This window comes from Haliotis rubra, unplaced genomic scaffold (assembly GCF_003918875.1).
Source record: "Haliotis rubra isolate DU_JTF1 unplaced genomic scaffold, ASM391887v1 Scf90, whole genome shotgun sequence".
Taxonomy (NCBI): domain Eukaryota; kingdom Metazoa; phylum Mollusca; class Gastropoda; order Lepetellida; family Haliotidae; genus Haliotis; species Haliotis rubra.
In genome coordinates, this window is record NW_025767635.1 from 2,262,315 (window position 1) to 2,289,763 (window position 27,449).

Below are 27,449 nucleotides of genomic sequence, written 5' to 3' on the forward strand. Positions count from 1 at the left end.
ATGGTTCCATTCCCGCTCTTGGTTACATTCCCACTCTTGGTTACATTCCCACTCTTGGTTACATTCTCGCTATTGGTTACATTCTCGCTCTTGGTTACATTCGTACTCTTGGTTACATTCCCACTCTTGGTTACATTCCCACTCTTGGTTACATTCCAATCTTGAAGACATTCCCACCCTTCGTTACATACCCACTCTGGGTTACATTCCCACTCTTGGTGACATTCCCACTCTTGCTTACATTCCAATCTTGGTTATATTCCCACTCTTGGTTACATTACACTCTTGGTTACATTCCCACTCTTGGTTACATTCCCGCTCTTGGTTACATTCCTCCTCTTGGTTACCTTCTCTCTCCTGGTTACATTCGTACTCTTGGTTACATTCTCGATCTTGGTTACATTCTCGCTCTTGGTTACATTCCGGCTCTTGGTTACATTGTACTCTTGGTTACATTCCCACTCTTGGTTACATTCCCACTTTGGGTTATAATCCCACTCTTGGTTACATTCCCACTCTTGGTTAAATTCCCAATCTTGGTTACATTCCAATCTTGGTTATATTCCCAATCTTGGTTACATTCTCGCTCTTGGTTACATTTCCACTCTTGGCTTTATTCCCACTCTTGGTTACATTCCCACTCTTGGTTACATTCTCGCTTTTGGGTACATTCCCTCTCTTGGTTACATTCCAACTCTGGGTTATATTCCCACTCTCGGTTACATTCCCACTCTTGCTTACATTCCCACTCTTGCTTACATTCCAATCTAGGTTATCTTGCCACTTTTTTGGTTACATTCCACTCCTGGTTACATTCCCACTCTTGGTTACATTCCCACTCTTGGTTACATTCCCACTCATGGTTACATTCCTACTCTTGGTTACATTCTAGCTCTTGGTTACATTCCCACTCTTGGTTACATTCGTACTCTTGGTTACATTCCCACTATTGGTTACATTCCCACTATGGGTTATAATCCCACTCTTGGTTACATTCCCGCTCTTGGTTACATTCACACTCTTGGGTACATTCCAGTCTTGGTTATATTCCCACTCTTGGTTACATTCCCAATCTTGGTTACATTCCCACTCTTGGTTACATTTCCACTCTTGGTTACATTCCCACTCTTGGTTTCATTCTCGCTATTGGTTACATTCCCACTCTTGGTTACACTCCCTCTCTTGGTTACATTCCCACTCTTGGTTACATTCTCGCTCTGGGTTACATTCTCGCTCTTTGTTACATTCGTACTCTAGGTTACATTCCCACTCTTGGTTACATTCCCCGCTCTGGGCTATATTCCCACTCTTGGTTATATTCCCACTCTTCCTTACATTCCCAATCTTGGTTACATTCCCACTCGTTACATTCCCACTCTTGGTTACATTCGTACTCTTGGTTACATTCCCACTCTTGGTTACATTCTTGCTCTGGGCTACATTCTCGCTCTTGGTTACATTCGTACTCTAGGTTACATACCCTCTGTTGGTTACATTCCCACTCTTGGTTACATTCCCGCTCTTGGTTATATTCCCACTCTAGATTACATTCCCACTCTTGGTTACATTCCCATTCTTGGTTACATTCGTACTCTTGGTTACAATCTCTCTCTTGGTTACATTCCCACTCTTGGTTATATTCCCACTCTTAGTTACATTCCAATCTTGATTGCATTCGTACTCTTGGTTACATTCCCACTCTTGGTTACATTCCCACTCTTGGTTACATTCAAATCTTGATTACATTCGTAATCTTCGTTACATTCCCACTCTTTGTTACATTCCCGCTCTTGGTTACATTCCCGCTCTTGGTTACATTCCCACTCTTGGTTACATTCGTACTCTTGGTTACAATCCCACTCTTGGTTACATTCCAACTCTTGGTTACATTCCCACTCTTGGTTGCATTCCAATCTTGGTTATATTCCCACTCTTGGTTACATTCCACTCTTGGTTGCATTCCCACTCTTGGTTATATTCCCACTCTTGGTTACATTGCCACTCTTGGTTACATTCTCGGTCTTGGTTACATTGCCACTCTTGGTTACATTCTCGGTCTTGGTTACATTGTTGCTCTTGGTTACATTCTCGCTCTTGGTTACAATCTCGATGTTGGTTACATTCCCACTCTTGGTTATATTCCCACTCTTGGTGACATTCCCACTCTTAGTTACATTCGTACTCTTGGTTACATTCCCACTCTTGGTTACATTCCCACTCTGAGTTATAATCCCACTCTCGGTTACAACCTCGATGTTGGTTACTTCCCTCTGTTGGTTACATTCCCACACTTGGTTATATTCCCACTCTTGGTTACATTCCCGCTCTTGGTTACATTCCCACTCTTGGTTACATTGATACTCTTGGTTACATTCCCACTCTTGGTTACATTCTCGCTCTGGGTTGCATTCTCGCTCTTGGTTACATTCGTACTCTAGGTTACATTCCCTCTGTTGGTTACATTTCCACTCTTGCTTACATTCCCACTCTTGGTTATATTCCCACCCTTCCTTACATTCCCACTCTTGGTTACATTCCCACTCTTGGTTACATTCTCACTCTTGGTTACATTCCCACTCTTGGTTACATTCCCACTCTTGGTTACATTCCAATCTTGATGACATTCGTGCTCTTGGTTACAATCCTACTCTTGGATATATATCCACTCTTCCTTACATTCCCAATCTTGGTTACATTCCCACTCGTTACATTCTCGCTCTGGGTTACATTCGTACTCTAGGTTACATTCCCTCTGTTGGTTACATTCCCTCTGTTGGTTACATTCCCACTCTTGGTTACATTCCCACTCTTGGTTACATTCCCACTCTTGGTTACATTCCAATCTTGAATACATTCCCAATCTTGGTTATATTCCCCCACTTGGTTATGTTCCCACTCTTGGTTACATTCCCACTCTTGGTTACATTCCTACTCTTAGTTACATTCACTCTCTTGGTTACATTCCCACTCTTGGTTGCATTCCCGATTTTGTATCGCCTCTTGCAGCGTTCATTCTAGTCTGTCTCAGTCCCTGTACCACATTATTTTCCCTACTGCCAAGCCCTCTCTGCAGTGCTAAAGCCCTAAATCAAGCAAGTCTAGATTTCCTCTGAATCTCTGGTCTCCCTAGGGCTCCTTTTCAATTTAAATAGGCTTGTTTGTTACTATCAAAATTATATATATTCAGAGACTAAGCATTAGTCTACGTTCATTCAGATGTCTGCATGTTGTCCGCTTCTGTTTGCTATAGATCCCTACTGCCCGGTCGTCGGGTACTCCAGTGCAGTTCGCCAAACTATGCCCCTATCTAGGAGAATCTTGATCTTGTAATATAACTGTCAGCAGGTCCCGCGTGTTCAAAGCAACCTGGACGGTCAGCAGACATTCCCGATTCCCGCCACGGAGCTTGTAACGAGACAGTATCGTGTAGCCAGCATCGAAGCGGGTTTAGAAACAACCATCTAAACATCATACTCGGGAAATCTGTGTAACAGCAGCATTACACAGACGTAATACCTTCCTAGGGGCACTAGTAGCTACTTGGTGTGTCACAAGGCGGGGCATTGGCAGCGACAGCAGACATCCAACCTGCTCATGGGTGCCACCCAGTGGGCTATCAAACTGGTGAAAGTTAAACATAAGCTTTCCAGAAGAACGAAATGTGTAATTCCAACCAAAGTCTAGCTCACAGACACTAAAGAATATATTTATAATGTCTAGAACGATTTGGTCGGTCTAGATTGCCCTTTCTTAAACATAAATCATTGTGATTGTTTAAAAACGATAGCTATATTTGTGGGACTAAATGTCAGACAACTCCACCCCCAAATAACTCGCATAACGTACTGAACATACTGACGTTTCACCACGCTGACTGGAAGCATAAACGAGCCGTTAAACCGGCATCCAAGAAACACACCGGGGACTCACTTAGGAAGCCGCGGTGCAAATAGAACCCCAAGAATATTGGAAGCTAGATTAGAACAGGCAAAATGATATAGATGAAACTTATGATCATCCCTTAAAAACACCGGGTAAAATACTTCTGTGATCAATCTCTACTTGAACATTTAGAGAACTGTACATGAAATGTTCACAGCTATAGACCTTCCTGAGACAGTCCAGGTCGTATCCACTGAACAACATCAGACCCGACATCTAGAGAAATTTGGATAGAACTACGGAATTTAAGCATATCTAAAAGAACCCCAATATTACAACGTCGCAAAGCGGTTATGAGGCTCACACTCAGGGGTCAAATAAAGAGAGGAAGAGCATGTTCCTGTGAAACCATGGAATCAGAAGGTGAAGGACACTGATGCCACTTTATAAAAAACTACAACTGGAACTACTGTCATCACCAGCCTCAGCTATGTATCCGATAACACGGGGAATACTTCCAAATCTACCACCGCCTTTTTTCAAATTACTGCTCCTCTGTCGTTTACAATGTTCTCGCACTTAGAAGATTTATAATCTGATCAGCATGGACATGTTGACTGATGCACTATGCCAGACTGTGGGTGTTGACACCACGCAAATATATATGCGGTGGGAGAGCCAAGACTGGGGGGTTGACACCACGCATATATGTGGTGGAAGAGCCAAGACTGGGGGGTTGACACAACGCATATATGAGGTGGAAGAGCCAGACTGTGGGGTTGACACCACGCATATATGCGGTGGAAGAGCCAGACTGTAGGTGTTGACACCACGCATATATGTGGTGGAAGAGCCAAGACTGTGGGGTTGACACCACGCATATATGTGGTGGAAGAGCCGAGACTGGGGGGTTGACACCACGCATATACTAGTATGTGGTGGAAGAGCCAGACTGTGGGTGTTGACACCACGCATATACTAGTATGTGGTGGAAGAGCCAGACTGTGGGTGTTGACACCACGCATATACTACTGACACCGCATATACTCAGTATGTGGTGGAAGAGCCAGACTGTGGATGTTGACACCACGCATATACTAGTATGTGGTGGAAGAGCCAGACTGTGGGTGTTGACACCACGCATATACTAGTATGTGGTGGAAGAGCCAGACTGTGGATGTTGACACCACGCATATACTAGTATGTGGTGGAAGAGCCAGACTGTGGGTGTTGACACCACGCATATACTAGTATGTGGTGGAAGAGCCAGACTGTGGATGTTGACACCACGCATATACTAGTATGTGGTGGAAGAGCCAGACTGTGGGTGTTGACACCACGCATATACATAGTATGTGGATGGAAGAGCCAGACTGTGGATGTTGACACCACGCATATGGTGGAAGAGCCAGACTGTGGGTGTTGACACCACGCATATACTAGTATGTGGTGGAAGAGCCAGACTGTGGATGTTGACACCACGCATATACTAGTATGTGGTGGAAGAGCCAGACTGTAGGTGTTGACACCACGCATACAGTTGTATACTAGTATGTGGTGGAAGAGCCGAGACTGGGGGGTTGACACCACGCATATACTAGTATGTGGTGGAAGAGCCAGACTGTGGGTGTTGACACCACGCATATACTAGTATGTGGTGGAAGAGCCAGACTGTGGGTGTTGACACCACGCATATACCAGTATGTGGTGGAAGAGCCAGACTGTGGGTGTTGACACCACGCATATACCAGTATGTGGTGGAAGAGCCAGACTGTAGGTGTTGACACCACGCATATACCAGTATGTGGTGGAAGAGCCAGACTGTAGGTGTTGACACCACGCATATACCAGTATGTGGTGGAAGAGCCAGACTGTGGGTGTTGACACCGCATATACCAGTATGTGGTGGAAGAGCCAGACTGTGGGTGTTGACACCACGCATATACTAGTATGTGGTGGAAGAGCCGAGACTGGGGGGTTGACACCACGCATATACCTAGTATGTGGTGGAAGAGCCAGACTGTGGGTGTTGACACCACGCATATACCAGTATGTGGTGGAAGAGCCAGACTGGGGGTTGATTGACACCACGCATATACTAGTATGTGGTGGAAGAGCCGAGACTGGGTGTTGACACCACGCATATACCAGTATGTGGTGGAAGAGCCAGACTGTGGATGTTAACACCACGCATATACTGAAGTATGTGGTGGAAGAGCCGAGACTGGGGGGTTGACACCACGCATATACTAGTATGTGGTGGAAGAGCCAGACTGTGGGTGTTGACACCACGCATATACTAGTATGTGGTGGAAGAGCCAGACTGTGGGTGTTGACACCACGCATATACTAGTATGTGGTGGAAGAGCCAGACTGTGGGTGTTGACACCACGCATATACTAGTATGTGGTGGAAGAGCCAGACTGTGGGTGTTGACACCACGCATATACTAGTATGTGGTGGAAGAGCCAGACTGTGGGTGTTGACACCACGCATATACTAGTATGTGGTGGAAGAGCCAGACTGTGGGTGTTGACACCACGCATATACTAGTATGTGGTGGAAGAGCCAGACTGTGGGTGTTGACACCACGCATATACTAGTATGTGGTGGAAGAGCCAGACTGTGGGTGTTGACACCACGCATATACTAGTATGTGGTGGAAGAGCCAGACTGTGGTGTTGACACCACGCATATACTAGTATGTGGTGGAAGAGCCAGACTGTGGGTGTTGACACCACGCATATACCAGTATGTGGTGGAAGAGCCAAGACTGGGGGGTTGACACCACGCATATACCAGTATGTGGTGGAAGAGCCAGACTGTAGGTGTTGACACCACGCATATATGTGGTGGAAGAGCCAAGACTGGGATACTGACTACATAGACGTTTCATAGTGGGCGGTTGAAGAAACAGGAAGAATAAGTGTATACTTATGTGCTCTTTATGTTTACCCAGTAACTGGCATTTGGTCATACGTTTTCGAGATAATAAACATCTGTGTCGTTATTACGGTTGATCAAGTTTAGTCTGAATGATTTAATTCTGTTTGTTTCATAAAAACTTGAATGTCTCTGAAGAGCAGTAACGATACATCGAAGTATCGATACATCAGAACGGATACAGGGGTATTTTTAAGTCGTATTTCATTCCAAACAGACCTTGATTGTATGTTCAGACACTAGGAACAGGTGTTGAGATGTGAAAATGAACTGTGAAAACAATTTTCTCTACGTGTTTCAAGTCATTATTTGTTTAAGCCTCCCATGGGCTGCTTGAAGTATCGCATCCCTACAGGTAACGACGCGAGAAAGTCATCCCCAGGTGCATGTCAAATGTATATGTACCCATTTATGAGTGTCAATTCTCGTGTTTCATTGCTTCAGGGCCCCCAAGGACCGCCTGGCCCCCCAGGACGTAGGAGGTGGCGGACCCCCCGCGGCCCCCCAGGGCCTCCGGTAAGTAACCAGCTTTCCTTCATTTGTTGACGTCAAAGTGCAACAGAGCAATATGCATTAAATCTACATTCAGGAGTTTGAGTTAGAAACAGCGGGAATTGCATATAATATACAATATGTTAAGAAATCAAGATTATAACTAAACACAAAGGCAAACTGCAACAGTGGCAGCATGTGGGAAGTGAAACTGATTGTGTTGTACATTCTTCTGCAGCAGGATTAAATAGTGTGCCAAGCCGACACATCGCTGAAATATTTCTGTCGTGACAGGTGAAAAAAAGCATGAATATGTAAATAGGGATGAACAAAACACCTAACTTTTTAAGAACTATTAGAACTGTTGTGTCTGCAAATGTGCGCGATGGGGACTAACATTAGGGGTGAAGAACGTATCCCCCGTGCACGCGAGGGGCATCTGTTGTAGCGTTCCGCCCCGACACTGGACTGGCCCCACGGTATAGCACCGTGGGATGGGTAAGCCAGCTGCACACACAGGCCGGCAGACAGCAGGTGAAGAAAGAGTTCGGCTGGCTGTGGCGTGGCACTTGGGCATTAGTCGTTAGGTAATATGTTTAATACTGGTATGTTGAGCTGGGCCCCTGATGGTCTCCGGCCAGGGGGTAGTGAACTGAAGGGCGTGGCAAGGCCTACGAACGAATTTTCAGATTCCATCCCCTCGCCATGGGAGTTATGATTGCTGTTAAGTTGAAATTCAAAATCTTTGCCATGACTGGCAAGTGAAAGTGTCCTAAGAACACAAGTAGCTTAAATTCCCTAATCAGCTTTTAATAGACCTAGTGCGCCATCTGGTCACGCATCGCAGGCGGAAATGGCGGGGATTGGTGGTTATTAATACCGTCTTGCAATTAACGTTTGAAGCACGCTATAGTGTTCCTTCAGAAACGTCGACGTCGTGTTGTCCGCGGGGACAAGGGCTCTCCAGCACAGCATTCTCCACATCGTGACCCTTTTGCACGCTCAATTGTCATATCGATCTACATGATCTTGTCAAGGGGAATCCCCCCTACAAAATCGTATCACTGGGATATTCCACGATAAGATTTTATCATGAGGATCTCCTACTACCGGATCTTGTCATGGGGATCTCCTACTACCGGATCTTGTCATGGGGATCTCCCACTACAGGATCTTGTCACGGGGGTCTCCCACTACAGGATTGGTAACCGATTGTAGATATATTCATGTAAAGTTTATGAGAGACCTCAGTATGTCAGTCACACAGTAAACAGTATGAGAGACCTCAGTATGTCAGTCACACAGTAAACAGCATGAGAGACCTCAGTATGTCAGTCGCACAGTAAACAGTATGCGTGAAGCCATGTGTAGAGTTCGGTGTGTGTGGACACATCGTCACAGATTGATGACCCTATGTATGGACGGTGCCACCCTGCTCTATACATATACCGTGTACCGTTGTCGGGATGTCCACGACACAGTTCTCTTTGATACCCGGTATCTAGATGGTTTATCAACAGGTACAGAAGTAGCCTCGCTCCACGTAATCAACACTGATCAAACGGGGCCTAACAACATTTTCGTACGCCTGCATATTGCCGCTTAATTAAATAATCAAACAAACCAGCGTTCTTCTACTGATTTACCGTTTCAGTTAAGCAAGTCTAATTTTTCTCTCCACAAAAATAAATGTTTAACCATTCACAGACGGGCGCGTATTAAATATCGGCTGATCTACTGCAAGGCACACTCGGCGACCTGCACTCTGAACCAAACCATACTGAGACGTTAACCATGTGAAACCTAACGCTTCTCTTTCATATTGCTTAGGTACATTTTCCACAAACTGCTGTATACTGTAAAAATGTCATAGGTAAAATTGCCACCTGTCGTATTGCCACACAGTTCTACACTACCTAACGACATGATCCACACAAGTCTAAACACAGGTGTTCTGCGTAGCTCTGCACCGTTACAATACAAGTGTTGTGCGAAGTTACCATACCATACACTATGATGTTGCACTATATAACATATGTTACAGTGTACCACACTGTCTGTTCTAAACGATGTCGATATACTTAGATGTTATGACACTTTGCAAGCCTTTGTTGTTCTACATTGTTGTGCGTTGTTTCAGGGTAATCCTGGACCTCCTGGCGAGAAAGGTAACACGGTAAGTTAAGACGTGACTGGGGTGGTTCCACCATCGGTAGGGAATCTCCGTACATCCATCTACTCCATAACACCAACGATACTCCTAAGCACCCCGTTAAGGGTCGTACGAAGTGACTACACTGGATCGATGTAGCTGAAACATTGCTGAATTATAGTATGTAAGTGAGGTGGGAGCTGACATGCTGATAATGATATACTTGGATATTTCGCCAACCGGTGGTGTCCTTTTGGCTTCTTGGTTAATTAGCCGGTTGTTGGCCTACCATTCACCCTCTATACCCCCAGTACAGGCCAAAATCCACCCTCTATACCCCCAGTAAAGGCCTACCATCCACCCTCTATACCCCCAGTACAGGTCTGTCTCCACCCTCTATACCCCCAGTAAAGGCCTACCATCCACCCTCTATACCCCCAGTACAGGTCTGTCTCCACCCTCTATACCCCCAGTACAGGTCTGTCTCCACCCTCTATACCCCCAGTAAAGGCCTACCATCCACCCTCTATACCCCCAGTCCAGGTCTGTCTCCACCCTCTATACCCCCAGTAAAGGCCTACCATCCACCCTCTATACCCCCAGTCCACCCTCTATAGGTCTGTCCATCCACCCCATACCCCCCAGCCTACCTACCCTCTATACCCCCAGTACCCCCAGTACAGGCCTACCATCCACTCCCCTCTATACCCCCAGTCCAGGTCTGTCTCCACCCTCTATACCCCCAGTAAAGGCCTACCATCCACCCTCTACCCCCAGTCCAGGTCTGTCTCCACCCTCTATACCCCCCAGCAAAGGCCTACCATCCACCCTCTATACCCCCAGTCCCTTACCATCCATCCACCCCTCTATCCACCCCCTGTCCAGGTCTGTCTCCACCCTCTATACCCCCAGTAAAGGCCTCACCATCCACCTCCTCTCCACCCCAGTCCAGGTCTGTCTCCACCCTCAGTACCCCCACCCAGTACAGTCCCTACCATCCACCCTCTATACCCCCAGTAAAGTCCAGGTCTGTCTACCCTCTATGCCCCCAGTAAAGGTCTGTTTCCTACCATCCAGGCCTACCATCCATCCCTCTATACCCCCAGTCCAGGTCCTGTCTCCCACTATACCCCCTGCCACCATCCGTCCAGGTCTGTACCCATCCACCCTGTCTCCACCCACCTATCCCCCCAGTCCAGGTCTGTCTCCACCCTCTATACCCCAGTCTATGTCTACCACCGTCCAGGTCTGTGCCCCAGGCCTCCAGTAGTTCCATCCACCCTCCTATACCCCCAGTCCAGGGTTACCATCCACCCTCTTATACCCCCGTCCAGGTCTGTCTCCACCCTCTATACCCCCAGTAAAGGCCTACCATCCACCCTCTATACCCCAGTCCAGGTCTGTCTCCACCCTCTATACCCCCAGTACAGGTCTGTCTCCACCCCCACCCTCTATCCACCCTCTATACCTCCAGTCCAGGTCTGTCTCCACCCTCTATACCCCCAGTACAGGTCTGTCTCCACCCTCTATACCCCCAGTACAGGTCTGTCTCCACCCTCTATACCCCCAGTACAGGTCTGTCTCCACCCTCTATACCCCCAGTACAGGTCTGTCTCCACTATATGTTCTCGTTCTGCAGGCCCATCCCCCATCCTCTGTACCCTCAAAGACAGAGCACTGCCTCCCAATGGTACTGTAGCACATCCCCGCGTGCCCAGGTGGCCCTCGCCAGCCCCTCTCCTTCACAATATACCCCGAAACCCTTATCATATGTGTCCTCATGTTCCGGGATTAACCTGAATACGTTTTGTTCAACTGACCAGATTGATCTCGAAGAGCTCCAGGTACGTAATGGAAGCATGGTTACCTAAAGCCAAATTCGAATTTCTTTTGATTTTTGTTAAACGACTCTTCTATATTCCTAACATCCTAATGACTTTCCGATAGTCCACCAAGATAACAGTCCCATTGTTACATTGGTTTGTCACTAAGTCTATCCACGCACCTAACCCACTCTCTCGCGATGTACCTGTGTTCACTGGACTAACGTGTGGCGTAGATCTAACTCGACTACATTCTTGGTATGAAGCTCCAGAAGATTCATCATTAACAGACACTCGATAACTTGACCTGACTGGTGTGTGACAGGTTATACCGCCCTACAGATTCCTAAAGACTTCATCTGACATCTATGTGTCGAAGCATGGTAGCATGTATTGTGGTGTTACTCATAACAAAGTTGCCGAGCGTCGTGTAGTCAATACTTATGGCCACAAACACAATTCACAAACGTTTGCAACAGGCAGTTGTTTCCCCAAGGCCACATCAAAAACATTGTTGTTTCTCGTTACAGGGCGACCGTACGAAATACACCACGATTGTCTTTGTCGTTTTACTTCTGTCTCTCATGTTGTCATATGCTGAATTCTCTTCGGCTTCAGCAATTTCATGTTTTGGTATAATTTAAGATTTAGGTCTGAGTGTTTGTTATCCAAGACAATAATAGACTGTATGTTTTAATGTGGCCTGTTATTGCTCTCTACATTGAAAATAACTTGTTAAACCGTTGTACGTTTTATAAATGTCAATCCCCATTCGGTAAATTCTATATCTTATCCCACTAGGGTCCATACCTGCGAGATATCAGGCAACTGGGGTAGATTTTTCCAATTTGTCTTTTGACTAAGGTCGATAACTCCCTTATCACTGGATTAGGGTATATATCATCTGACTAGGATAGATAACTCCCTTATCATTGGATTAGGGTATATATCATCCGACTAGGGTAGTTATTTCCCTTATCATTGGATTAGGGTATATATCATCCGACTAGGGTAGTTAACTCCCTTATCATTGGATTAGGGTATATATCATCCGACTAGGGTAGTTAACTCCCTTATCATTGGATTAGGGTATATATCATCCGACTAGGGTAGTTAACTCCCTTATCATTGGATTAGGGTATATATCATCCGACTAGGGTAGTTAACTCCCTTATCATTGGATTAGGGTATATATCATCTGACTAGGATAGATAACTCGTGTACATCTTCCGACTTGGATTGATAAATATTTCCACAAATAATATCTGATTCTCGTACTAAGGTTTTACGCCTGTAGGGATCTCTGGTTAGAAAAGATTCCCGGTACGTCATAATTGTCGTGGAAACCGACTTCATTTATATCTGGTGGTCGACCTTTGCTACTTGTCGGACGGACGTGTCATCGTACCCCAGTGGATCGTTGTTCGTGCTGTCAGTCACTGGCTGGCTGGCTGGTCTAGACTCGATGTCATTACCATCATCGGTAGCACAGGTGTAATATTGTCGCTTATTGTCGCGATTATATATTTATATTTTCTTAGAATGTTTCAAGTAAAGATTTACATAAATGTGTCTATTGTATGCATTTCAATTTGACATTCTACTTGAAATGATTTCTCGCCCCCAGGGCTATGTGGCGAACGGATTCACTGGTGGGGGAGGAACCGGCCCCCCGGGACCATCGGTGAGTATACCACTGTTTTGCCATGGGTTACCTCAACAATGGTTGTGTCGACGTGAAGACACGAGAGTGAAACTGTGCGATATAGTGGCACGAGGATGACGTCATACCAGGGATGTATGTCAATGATACACCAGTTAAACCTGAACTGTTATAATGTTACGAAATGTCCATCCACGCCTCTGATAATCTGACACAAACAGTTGGACGCAGAGAATGAATTGCGTTCATGTGTACAATACACCAGTATAACACAAGTTCCGGGTACCATACACCAGTATAACACAAGTTCTGGGTACCATACACCAGTATAACACAAGTTCCGTATACCATACACAAGTATAACACAAGTTCCGTATACCATACACCAGTATAACACAAGTTCCGGGTACCATACACCAGTATAACACAAGTTCTGGGTACCATACATCAGTATAACACAAGTTCTGGGTACCATACATCAGTATAACACAAGTTCTGGGTACCATACATCAGTATAACACAAGTTCTGGTTACCATACATCAGTATAACACAAGTTCTGGGTGCCATACACCAGTATTACACAAGTTCCGGGTACCATACACCAGTATAACACAAGTTCGGGGTACCATACACCAGTATAACACAAGATCCGGGTACCATACATCAGTATAACACAAGTTCCGGGTACCATACACCAGTATTACACAAGTATCGTATACCATACACCAGTATAACACAAGTTTCGGGTACCATACACCAGTGTAACACAAGTTCTCATGTACGTACTAGTTACCTAGTAACCCTATTCAGAAATATTTCAGACTTATAGTTAGATAAGATAAGATATTTTATTGCGCAAACGTTCCATGCAGAAACAGTGACAATATTCTATGAACTACATAAACAAGATGTTTCAATTCCTTAATCAAGCAGTAAGCCTGAGCTTCTTAATGAAACAGTCCGAGACAACAACTACTAGAGGGCAGCAATTCAAAAGCGTTAAAACCATTAGAAGTTATACATAGCCATATCTTCTAGACATATCAAGTATGTACATGTGTTGCCTTGCTCCAAGTGCCACCTGTCGCCGGTTTATGGGGAACCCGACCCACTGAATGAGAGAAATCCACACCACAACATTCTTTGAACCACGCTGTTGGTTTGCTGACTTGGCACTTTTTGGTGGTAATCGTCTTTACAGAGGTTTAACGTCAGATCTCTTTGAGCGGTATTAGACACACCCTAATTCCAATACATTATTTATGAGACACGTGGACTCCCTCTTTTGTGTCACCTAAAGCAGGCGGAGATTACAAACTTTTAATTATACCAATATACAACATATTTTCCATCTTAGCGGTTGATACGTTTGTGCTGCATGTGTTTTTACGTTGTATATTCTGTATTGCGGGAAGGTGGTTCAACCCTCCAGTCAGCCAGAGAGAATGACATAATGACGTTAACGTATGACATGTCTAGCAAAGAAAAGTTGACCCCTGTCTTTGCGGTATTTGGTTTGTCTCGCTGTGAAATGTGTTGGTGCTAGATTAAATAAACATGTTAATGTGTTAGGGACAAATACCTATCGTTAAAAACTGAACTGGATGTTTCTTGGGATGTATGATAAGGACATGTATTTAAACACTTTCCTCTGTACTGACAGGGACCTTCTGGACCTCCTGGATCCGTCGGAATGGTAAGTATGCCCGTGGCGTGTAGGTCATTAGGTCCAAAGGTCATCTCGACCTGCTGAGGGAGGAATCGATGGATTCACTAGTTTCACTTATCCGCAAGAATATACTGCTGAGCAACACGATCTGGTGGTAGTAAAGACCCTTATACAATTTTTTACTAATTTCTACAAATCATGACAAAGTACTTTTTCAAAATCGACCGTGGTGTTGTACTAACTCTATTCTTTGATCGGTTATTCGGTTTACACTGAAAATAATATAGGACTACGATTGAATCTGAATGTGCCCGGATGAACCCGGCAAGCATACCCGGTTGTAATTTTGGAAAGCCATGGAATTACCAAGCGGGTGCGGCTCGAGGGCTGGATTGGATCAGGAAACCATTAAGATGCATGTGTCACCTGATACTCAACATTATTCTTTACATTTAAACAAATATATTGGAATACTTGTATAAACACGTCTACTAAGTGCGAATATGTGTAGCCTCCACACTATCTGTGCGTGCGTGCCTGGGTCGCACCTCTTTGTCTGCCAGCGCTGGATTTGTGTGTCAAATTAGAAAGTGCACAGCAGACATATATGTCACGTGATGTTGAACTCTGGGAATGGGGAACTAAGTTAATTATTTCCGACAGAATTCAGCGTTTATATTTTCTGCGAGACACAGGCTGGAAACTACGTGCAGATATTTTACTGTGAGAAATGAGTGTTCGGTTGCTGCAGGGAAACAGCGGCGTGCTCGACGTCCAACACACCGGAATCTGATTCTCGCTTAGTCTGCAGATTTCTGTCCCCACCAAAATCATTTATCTGATTTGACTTAGAACTAGAAGTGCTAACGGTGCTGTGTTCAAATATATCACAAATCAAACGATGGCCCCGCTATGTTACAAGAATATCTTGATAAGGAAGGGATTTTAGAAGAGGGGATTTTATCAGCTTACCGTCCTTGCATGAATGTTCTATGGACTGGCGTAACCCACCCCACCCCCTGTTTTTACTGCGAGAACTCGAGCGGGAGCGTCCCACCTGCTGGCTTCTATCAACGTTGTGAATGAGAGCCATGACCCACTTAAGGCACCCACCGGATCTTGTCTGTGGGATTGCCACCATGGAGCACAAGATGATAACATTAAGAAGTCAGAAACCATTTATCATGTGTTTCTTGGATCTCATTAATATATAACAAAATGTAAGGTAAACAATTATCAATTGATATTCATAAAGTGGTCAAGACCTGGCTCTGTAAAATGGCAAACATATGGTATGAACCTGGTCTGTACATACCCAGACTATGTGGCATATACGTATTGATTACCACGCTTTCTGAAGAGAATCTCTAGGCTCCTTCTTATAATATTCTATATGTTCAAACCTGTGTGGCACACATCAGGCCATCCTTAAAAACATGTAACGTGGTTGACAACAGGGATGGAGTAAACTCAGTCGATATATTCTCCATTATCCCACAGCCCGGTGAACGCGGCGCCCAAGGAGAGAGAGGTCCCCAGGGAGCGCAGGGACAGTCTGGGGTTCCAGGTTTGTCCGGACCCCCGGGACCCCCAGGGCCAAGAGGACTTCGAGGACAGTCAGGAATGCCGGGAATGCCGGGACTTCCGGTAAGGGAGATCACTCACTCGTTTGCTTGGCATCGTGGATTGCATGAAACAGTAGGCAACAGGGTGTACATTATATGGAGCTTTGTGTCCATGTGTGTGTCGCCCGTAAGGATAACACTTCATGTCATTTTTAACTAAACGTGCACTATCGTAGCCATGTATCAACGTCATCAGGAAATATGCACACATGAAGATCCGGGTTAGAAGACCTATGTTTGTCGTAAGAGGCGACTAACAGGATGACACATGTCATCGTATCCCAATTGCGTAGATCGATGCTCATACTGTTGATCACTGGATTTTCTGGTCCATGCTCGATTATTTACAGACCATCCACCTTTTAGCTGGAATATTGCTGAGTATGGACGTAAACAACAAACAAACAGAAACTATGTCGAGTTTGGGAGAAACCTGATCAAGGAGCTATGTGTGAGAAGTATACTAGTTTACTGAGCTTTCCTTTCCCCACTTGTGGCATGGGTTGTCTCCGAGTTGTCATGTGGAACTTTGAATCCTGCAGGGCCGCAGTATATCTGAGACGGAGATGCGGGAACTATGCAGCATGGTACTGAGAGGCGAGTATTACCTGTCTAGCCATCATACAACGCTAGCGTGATCACATGTTGAGGGATGAGCATTCTTCGTATTTAGTAAAACGGCGTTGATATGGTCAGTATACACCGAGTTGATATGGTCAGTATACATTTAGCTGATATGGTCAGTATACACCGAGTTGATATGGTCAGTATATGGTCAGTATACATGTAGTTGATATGGTCAGTATACATCTAGCTGATATGGTCAGTATACATCTAGTTGATATGGTCAGTATACATCTAGTTGATATGGTCAGTATACATCTAGTTGATATGGTCAGTATACACCGAGTTGATATGGTCAGTATACATCAAGTTGATATGGTCAGTATACATCTAGTTGATATGGTCAGTATACATGTAGTTGATATGGTCAGTATACATCTAGTTGATATGGTCAGTATACATCTAGTTGATATGGTCAGTATACACCGAGTTGATATGGTCAGTATACATCTAGTTGATATGGTCAGTATACATCTAGTTGATATGGTCAGTATACATCTAGTTGATATGGTCAGTATACACCGAGTTGATATGGTCAGTATACATCTAGTTGATATGGTCAGTATACATCTAGTTGATATGGTCAGTATACATCTAGTTGATATGGTCAGTATACATGTAGTTGATATGGTCAGGTATACATCTAGTTGATGTCAGTATGGTCAGTATATGGTCAGTATACATCTAGTTGATATGGTCAGTATACATCTAGTTGATATGGTCAGTATACATCTAGTTGATATGGTCACTATACACCGAGTTGATATGGTCAGTATACATGTAGTTGATATGGTTAGTATTCATCTAGTTGATATGGTCAGTATACATCTAGTTGATATGGTCAGTATACATCTAGTTGATATGGTCAGTATACACCGAGTTGATATGGTCAGTATATGGTCAGTATACATGTAGTTGATATGGTCAGTATACATCTAGTTGATATGGTCAGTATACATCTAGTTGATATGGTCAGTATACATCTAGTTGATATGGTCAGTATACATGTAGTTGATATGGTCAGTATACATCTAGCTGATATGGTCAGTATATGGTCAGTATACATCTAGTTGATATGGTCAGTATACACCTAGTTGATATGGTCAGTATACACCTAGTTGATATGGTCAGTATACATGTAGTTGATATGGTCAGTATACATCTACTGTAGTTGATATGGTCAGTATACATCTAGTTGATATGGTCAGTATACATCTAGTTGATATGGTCAGTATACATCTAGTTGATATGGTCAGTATACATGTAGTTGATAAGGTCAGTATACATCTAGTTGATATGGTCAGTATACATCTAGTTGAGTTGGTGGTCAGCAGATAAGTGTGTGACACTGCCACAGAAATTGTTTAATGATCTGCAGACTGTAGCGCCACCATGATATAGAAACTTTCAGGCTGGATTCTGTAGCTCACGGGATGACACAACACATTTTCCTGGCAATAGCAACGTGTTTTGTTGTAGACCAACTAGAAGATCTGATTGCCGACCTTAGAGGCCCACCAGGTCTACCAGGAATAGGGAAGAAGGGACGCCCAGGACCACCAGGACCCTATGGACAACAGGGTATGCTAGTACACATTTAGGAGGACAACAGGGTATGCTAGTACACATTTAGGAGGACAAAAGGGTATGCTAGTACACATTTAGGAGGACAACAGGGTATGCTAGTACACATTTAGGAGGACAACAGGGTATGCTAGTACACATTTAGGAGGACAACAGGGTATGCTAGTACAAATTTAGGAGGACAACAGGGTATGCTAGTACACATTTAGGAGGACAACAGGGTATGCTAGTACACATTTAGGAGGACAACAGGGTATGCTAGTACACATTTAGGAGGACAACAGGGTATGCTAGTACACATTTAGGAGGACACCAGGGTATGCTAGTACACATTTAGGTACACTTCATCTAGAATGCCTATCGGAAACCTGGGTAACACTAGGTAACGGCAGACTGAGATCTGTTTGAGTGTTATCTGACGGTATGTTAGTAGTCACTAATATAAGGAACAACAGGGTAGGTTAGTGGTCACTGAGGATCAACAGGGTAGGTTAATGGTCACTGAGGAACAACAGGGTAGGTTAATGGTCACTAAGGAACAACAGGGTAGGTTAATGGTCACTAAGGAACAACAGGGTATGTTAGTGGTCATTAAGGAACAACAGGGTATGTTAGTGGCCACTAAGGAACAACAGGGTAGGTTAATGGTCACTGAGGAACAACAGGGTATGTTAGTGGCCACTAAGGAACAACAGGGTAGGTTAATGGTCACTGAGGAACAACAGGGTATGTTAGTGGTCACTAAGGAACAACAGGGTATGTTAGTGGTCACTAAGGAACAACAGGGTAGGTTAGTGGTCACTGAGGATCAACAGGGTAGGTTAATGGTCACTGAGGAACAACAGGGTAGGTTAATGGTCACTAAGGAACAACAGGGTAGGTTAATGGTCACTAAGGAACAACAGGGTATGTTAGTGGTCATTAAGGAACAACAGGGTATGTTAGTGGCCACTAAGGAACAACAGGGTAGGTTAATGGTCACTGAGGAACAACAGGGTATGTTAGTGGCCACTAAGGAACAACAGGGTAGGTTAATGGTCACTAAGGAACAACAGGGTAGGTTAATGGTCACTAAGGAACAACAGGGTAGGTTAATGGTCACTAAGGAGCAACAGGGTAGGTTAATGGTCACTAAGGAGCAACAGGGTAGGTTAATGGTCATTAAGGAACAACAGGGTATGTAAGTGGCCACTAAGGAACAACAGGGTAGGTTAATGGTCACTAAGGAACAACAGGGTAGGTTAATGGTCACTGAGGAACAACAGGGTATGTTAATGGTCACTAAGGAACAACAGGGTAGGTTAATGGTCACTAAGGAACAACAGGGTAGGTTAATGGTCACTAAGGAACAACAGGGTAGGTTAATGGTCACTGAGGAACAACAGGGTAGGTTAATGGTCATTAAGGAACAACAGGGTATGTTAGTGGCCACTGAGGAACAACAGGGTAGGTTAATGGTCACTAAGGAACAACAGGGTAGGTTAATGGTCATTAAGGAACAACAGGGTATGTAAGTGGTCCCTGAGGAACAACAGGGTAGGTTAATGGTCAATTAAGGAACAACAGGGTAGGTTAATGGTCACTAAGGAACAACAGGGGTAGGTTAATGGTCACTAAGGAACAACAGGGTAGGTTAATGGTCACTGAGGAACAACAGGGAATGGTCACTGAGGAACAACAGGGGTAGGTTACAGGGTAGGTTAATGGTCATTAAGGAACAACAGGGTATGTTAGTGGTCACTGAGGAACAACAGGGTAGGTTAATGGTCACTGAGGAACAACAGGGTAGGTTAATGGTCACTAAGGAACAACAGGGTAGGTTAATGGTCACTGAGGAACAACAGGGTATGTTAATGGTCATTAAGGAACAACAGGGTATGTTAGTGGCCACTAAGGAACAACAGGGTAGGTTAATGGTCACTAAGGAACAACAGGGTAGGTTAATGGTCACTAAGGAACAACAGGGTAGGTTAATGGTCACTAAGGAACAACAGGGTAGGTTAATGGTCATTAAGGAACAACAGGGTATGTTAGTGGCCACTGAGGAACAACAGGGTAGGTTAATGGTCACTAAGGAACAACAGGGTAGGTTAATGGTCATTAAGGAACAACAGGGTATGTAAGTGGTCCCTGAGGAACAACAGGGTAGGTTAATGGTAATTAAGGAACAACAGGGTAGGTTAATGGTCACTAAGGAACAACAGGGTAGGTTAATGGTCACTAAGGAACAACAGGGTAGGTTAATGGTCACTGAGGATCAACAGGGTATGTTAGTGGTCACTGAGGAACAAAAGAGTTGGTAAATGGACACTAAGGAACAACAGGGTATGTTAGTGGTCACTGAGGATCAACAGGGCAGGTTAGTGGTCACTGAGGATCAACAGGGTATGTTAGTGGTCACTGAGGATCAACAGGGTAGGTTAGTGGTCACTGAGGATCAACAGGGTATGTTAGTGGTCACTGAGGAACAACAGGGTAGGTTAGTGGTCACTGAGGATCAACAGGGTATGTTAGTGGTCACTGAGGAACAACAGGGTATGTTAGTGGTCACTAAGGAACAACAGGGTAGGTTAATGGTCACTGAGGAACAACAGGGTAGGTTAATGGTCACTAAGGAACAACAGGGTAGGTTAGTGGTCACTGAGGAACAACAGGGTAGGTTAGTGGTCACTGAGGAACAACAGGGTATGTTAGTGGCCACTAAGGAACAACTGAGTGGTCACTAAGGAACAACAGGGTAGGTTAGTGGTCACTGAGGAACAACAGGGTATGTTAGTGGTCACTAAGGAACAACAGGGTATGTTAGTGGTCACTGAGGATCAACAGGGTATGTTAGTGGTCACTGAGGATCAACAGGGTATGTTAATGGTCACTAAGGAACGACAGGGTAGGTAAATGGTCACTGAGGATCAACAGGGTAGGTTAGTGGTCACTAAGGAACAACAGGGTATGTTAGTGGTCACTGAGGAACAACAGGGTAGGTTAGTGGTCACTGAGGATCAACAGGGTATGTTAGTGGTCACTGAGGATCAACAGGGTAGGTTAGTGGTCACTGAGGATCAACAGGGTATGTTAATGGTCACTGAGGATCAACAGGGTAGGTTACTGGTCACTGAGGATCAACAGGGTATGTTAGTGGTCACTGAGGATCAACAGGGTATGTTAATGGTCACTAAGGAACGACAGGGAAGGTAAATGGTCACTGAGGATCAACAGGGTAGTTTAGTGGTCACTAAGGAACAACAGGGTATGTTAGTGGTCACTGAGGATCAACAGGGTAGGTTAGTGGTCACTGAGGATCAACAGGGTATGTTAGTGGTCACTGAGGAACAACAGGGTAGGTTAATGGTCACTGAGGAACAACAGGATATGTTAGTGGTCACTAAGGAACAACAGGGTAGGTTAGTGGTCACTGAGGAACAACAGGGTATGTTAGTGGTCACTGATATAAGGAACAACAGGGTAGGTTAATGGTCACTAAGGAACAACAGGGTATGTTAGTGGTCACTAAGGAACAACAGGGTAGGTTAATGGTCACTGAGGAACAACAGGATATGTTAGTGGTCACTAAGGAACAACAGGGTAGGTTAATGGTCACTAAGGAACAACAGGATATGTTAGTGGTCACTAAGGAACAACAGGGTAGGTTAGTGGTCACTGAGGAACAACAGGTATGTTAGTGGTCACTAAGGAACAACAGGGTATGTTAATGGTCACTGAGGAACAACAGGGTAGGTTAATGGTCACTGAGGAACAACAGGGTAGATGATATGAGGAAGTTACAGTACAAATGGGTCAGTCTCCATTAAATGAACAGCAAAGTATAATAATAAAAAATCATGACAAATCATGATGCCATAGAGTCATCAATACGTGCATCTACACCCGAATTTGTCATGTATCTGTTTACAGGAGAACGCGGTCCCCCGGGCCCCCCAGGTGAACGGGGATTTATGGGGATGCCAGGACTTCCCGGCGCGTCAGGGCCCCCCGGATCTATGGGTGAGTATGGCTAATGGGTGAGTGTGACCATCCACCTGTACCCTGGTCTGTTGGTGAGTGTCAATATTGGTGTAGCCTGGCACCCTGTGGGATTCAATGGCTTTGAGTGAATGCCAAAGTGTTGCAGCCAGTAGGATTCTCGAGGCTTTAGGTGAGTGTGACTGCCGCACTCTTCCGCCAGCTATATCTGGTCCTGTGTAAATATTTTACATTTCGACTATGTATATTACCTGTGGAACTTTTGGGAATGTTTGGAAACGAAAATACTTTGTGAAGACCAAACTGTAAAGTATGATAGCCGGCAACCGGTTTCGATCGACGTGAGGCACTTACTTTCTTGTGTTATGCTTTCCAGGCAATAGAGGTCCAAAGGGAGAGCGAGGATCCACCGGCCACGGCACGCAGGGAAAGCCAGGTCCCCCGGGACTGCCAGGTGAGCCCCGTGGAAACACACTTACTTACAGGTGATGCCGGTCAAGCGGCAGACTGACTTCACTGGTTTGTGCCATTTGTTTTGTAAAGTTATCACTCACCATTTGAATTTACCCCGCAGGTCCTACTGGTCCGACAGGCGAAGGGATTATGGGACGGCCGGGCGAGAGGGGGCCTCCTGGTATAGGTGGTCATCACGGCCGCCGTGGTATCATGGGTCCTCCAGGCCCCCCTGGATACTGTGAATACTGCAACTACGCCCTACCAGGACCCGAATACATCCGACTGCCGAGAAATGACATCAAGGGGCCTTAAAACTTTCAAACCCCCTGATAAAATGGTTTAAATGTCCCGTCACCTGTAGCCATTTATCTTAGATTCTCTCCATCCTTATTTCATTTGATACTCCCTCTCTGACTCACCTCCTCCTCTTCCTCAGATTCCCCCGCTTTGTCTGTCCTCCACAATACTACCTTCGTATATACATATGCAAAACCACCACCACTTGGACGCTGTATTCAGGTGAAGTGTTCTCCACTAACAAGTGTGTTCCTAACTTGTATTTGAAGCATAATTAAATATTTCTGACCTTTCTACCTGCACTAGTCATCACCATAGCATAGATCTCCCCATTTGTTGGATTATATATAAACCTGATGGTCCACTGGCCATGTATCCCGACATCGTAATGTTCTGCCGCATAAGGCTCCGGCCATTGCGGGGTATGTGAGCAGTTTACCGTTGTGGTCCTCCTGCATGTAGGCCCGAAACGGGTTACCTCCCCTTCTTTAGTTGTTGCGATTTACGCTACAGGCTGACGCAGGTTTGAGATGTTTTGGGAGCTTTTTATGATGTCATTTCTTCATGCCATCCAAGCAAAGTGTCTGTGTTAGAGGATCAGCAAGAAAGAGTGACAGGATCTTAGTATCCCGCCATGTGTCACGTGACGATTTGGTGACGATCGGATGACATGTTTGGGTCCCGCCATACACTGAAGGCCTTGCAGGCGTATCATGTGATATCTTCATCTGCCCTCATCCAATATATTACAGACACGTCATAGTACAGAACAGAGCTCTCTCGTGGTTGGTTTCAGCGTATATCAGGTGGTATTCAGTCCAATATGATTGGTTGTTTGTACACCACATGATAGTTATCATTCATGACTCGTGTGGAGATTTAGAGAGCGAAGGCCAAGTTGAGACTATGTGCGTGCTTTGGACAATGTGTTTTCTTTGGTGCTATTGAACTATTGGTCGCGTTTGGCCTTCTGAAACTTACACAGAACCATTTTACCTCCGTACTGCTATCAAGAGGCAATAACACAGACTGGGAGTTGTTCTATTGCTGACTTCCGGTCACGTGTCCATCGTGGCCGCCAAGGCCCTGATAGGGCTTCACACGTTACATTGTATTCAAGACACTCACCTTACGACCTCACAACTGCATTTTCCAAACTTGCATATGGGTGATATTGTTTCAACTAGCTACATGACAACTACTCATGAACATCAGAACACCTGTGAACTTCCAAAGAAACACTGCCAAAGAATTTACATCACATAATTCTGAAACGAGGTAAATTATCCATAATTCGTTGTATACATTGAATTTATTCTTAGAATTTCTTTCTTGAATTCTTTGCGTGTTTCTTGTTGTGTTAAATCTCGTTAATACTTGTATGCACATTTCAAAGCATTTATTGTGTAATTTAAACACAACTACTGTTATCATAGGCTACTTCATATTGCCACCTCGTCACGTTAGCCACGCTTCTGTAGAGTACAGCAGGCCTTAGGTATTCAAAGTCTGCTAATCTTAGAGTATGTATTCAAACATAGACGTAAGTGCAAATTGTATTTGTGACAGCTGCTCTAGATTTTCGTTTTGTATATTTACATCCACTGGAAGATAAGATCTCTTTAGGTAATAAATTACTTACTTCTTGTACAGCCTGCGGCGTTGTTTGTGCTAGTGAAATATATACTTCCCTGCATGTCTGGGAGAGAACCGGGTGACTTGTTCAGTAACAGGGACCTCAACATGATTCACTGGTCTTAAGGCACCAAAGGTTTCAACTTTTAACTTCTAAAACCACTGGTTGTATTACAAGGTAATGAATGAAACAGAATATATTGCCGGTTACCAAATAACAGATTCGTATCTCATGGATGTAGTTTATCTTAAGATTCACACACGTACATACAGATCACTCGATATTCCTTGAAGTATTACACACACACACACACACACACACACACACACACACAGAGAGAGAGAGAGTAGGGTCACAACTCCTGCTGTCACGAGACGCTCCGTCACCTGCTGTCTAGCTGTGGAATATAGTGAGACGTAGATTCCTACCCCCACCCACCATTTGCTGGGGACACTGCAAGTTCCTCTGGGGGTAAATTGGATGTAACGAGACTTACAACCGGAGCTCATTTGAATGGCGACTCATCATTGTGAGACAGCACAATGAAGAGACTTTTTACTTTGGTGAAGGCTACGAGCACGGCCAAACCGTAGAGCGAATGAGTGTGGTTTCACGACTCCTATTGCAAGATTCCTGCAATAGCCTTGAAACATAATGAGGACGAATATGGGATTCGTAACCTCGATTGTATATTTTACTGCACCGCAAAGAGACGCAACTCTCCGGGTGATGGACTACTCCATTATTTACACAATCACGCAATGCTAGAAAAGATGTGCCAGAGAGCCTTTATCTAAGTTAATGCGATACGATCTAATATTTAAACTGGCTATACAAACACAAATTGAACATAAATTTCAAGAATAAGATCTGATAATTTACATTTTGTCACACAAATAAACACAACCTGAACATTTCAACAGCCACTCAAAAATAGTTCTATGGGTTTTTTAACAACAAACGAGAAACGGGTGCATACCACGGTATGTGAAAGGTATTAACGCATAACATTCAGCTTCAGGAAAGCTGCCGGACTTTCATTCTTCGTGGAAGTCTCGGTGACCGCGTGCGTTAGATAGCTGATTTTGTGTGCTGGCAATTTGGAGTGGGTTTCAATTCCGGATGGGACTCAACCTCAAAACGTAATAAAATTCCCACATTCCGAAGAAAGGTTTCCCAGATATTTAACGTTTGCGACATAGCCACTTTGAAATCTTCCATTGCATACATTCCAACCATTAATGCTGATCAATGTTAAATGCGGAATACATCTTATACATTCATCTAAACTAATTTTGGTCAAATGGAACGCAGACATATTCCAGTCATGGAGCAGGGCTGTTTGGGTTCCTATAATGACAAAAACCATGTAATTTAAACAGGAAATAGTCCCCTGTAACCCAGATGAAGTTCACGTACCCTACAACAGCCCTACGTCCTCGGCTAGCTGAGGGTTGAACGCCGCTTATGGCATCCATGTAGTGGACACATTATAGGCCACATTGCGGCATTAACCAACCAACAGGTCACTGCGTTACAGCTGGAATACTGCACAATCACTTTACCAAACACATTGTATCTACCGGAGGTGGTAGCATCACAAAGACAAATAAACAACAAAATGTCGAAATTTGTTAATACGGGTTACACTGTAAAAAAAAAAACATCCAGCAACCATGTTCATGGTGTGAAGACATCACAGGTCACGTAACCAAAGTTATATTTTTGGAGTGCTTCAGTCAATATTTACAAGGTAAATTATTGGAGGCATCAACAAACCTCCCATCAGTTTTAAGCCACCCTGACACTTGCACGAATTTTATCCCCGAACTGCCGCGCAATCCGTCGTGGCAATGCGTCTAATTCAGATGGTACGCATGAAAGCGTGAAGCCTAGTTTGCGCACTGTTCGCGTCCTGTTTCCGCGTAAGTTACGTACTTGGCACGCAATGCGTGACCGAAAATGGTGCTCACTGGAACGCATTGGCAGGCTATGGCATGACTTATTTTACGACCAGGTCAAGTATTGTTGGCGCATTGTTTACGTCTAGTGTACGGCATAGTACGCACGATACGCATAGTTCCAGCATGGGCATGCATTGCCACAACCACTTCGCGCATGCGTGAGCAGTCGTTGTATTACTTGGTCCCGCTTTGTCCAGCTTGACGCCACGCTATATAAATAGCAGGCATCACCCCCAGCTTCATTCATTGCTGTGGACCTACAAGATGTTGAACACTAGAGAACAAGCTCTTATTGCAGAAAAGAACACAGGGGCTTGTAACGCTAAAAACTGCCATCAAGGTATATACTGTCACTGACGGGGTCATAGTACTATAAAAGCTTTTATATAGTACTATGACCCCGTCAGTGACAGTATATACCTTGATGGCAGTTTTTAGCGTTACAAGCTTTTAAATAGTACCATGACCCCGTCAGTGACAGTATATACCTTGATGGCAGTTTTTAGCGTTACAAGCCCCTGTGGAAAAGAAAAGGCGTCTATATCTCGCAGGTGCAGCACTATTACTTCTTGAAGACCAGCAAATGCAGCAAGAGCAGGCCAAAGAAGAAAACGTAACCCCAACTAGAAAAAGGAAAACAAGGACAGTGTGAGTGAG

General features: G+C 44.6%; 1 protein-coding gene across 2 annotated transcripts in view; it reads left to right on the top strand.

Moving 5' to 3' along the window:
- Positions 1-24,839, top strand: part of LOC124263931 (collagen alpha-1(IX) chain-like) — a 163,678-nt gene extending 138,839 nt beyond the window's left edge. The window contains exons 35-45 of one of the 2 annotated variants that reach the window (XM_046698660.1): positions 7,270-7,341; positions 9,458-9,493; positions 11,293-11,313; positions 12,920-12,976; positions 14,620-14,652; positions 16,126-16,272; positions 16,793-16,847; positions 18,354-18,455; positions 22,371-22,460; positions 22,816-22,893; positions 23,014-24,839. In XM_046698660.1, coding sequence (XP_046554616.1) covers positions 7,270-7,341; positions 9,458-9,493; positions 11,293-11,313; positions 12,920-12,976; positions 14,620-14,652; positions 16,126-16,272; positions 16,793-16,847; positions 18,354-18,455; positions 22,371-22,460; positions 22,816-22,893; positions 23,014-23,207 — 885 coding nt within the window. In that variant the 3' untranslated portion in view covers positions 23,208-24,839. The remainder of the gene's footprint in view (positions 1-7,269; positions 7,342-9,457; positions 9,494-11,292; positions 11,314-12,919; positions 12,977-14,619; positions 14,653-16,125; positions 16,273-16,792; positions 16,848-18,353; positions 18,456-22,370; positions 22,461-22,815; positions 22,894-23,013) is intronic. The other variant, XM_046698661.1, reaches the window with a different exon arrangement.
- Positions 24,840-27,449: the final 2,610 nt, after the last annotated feature.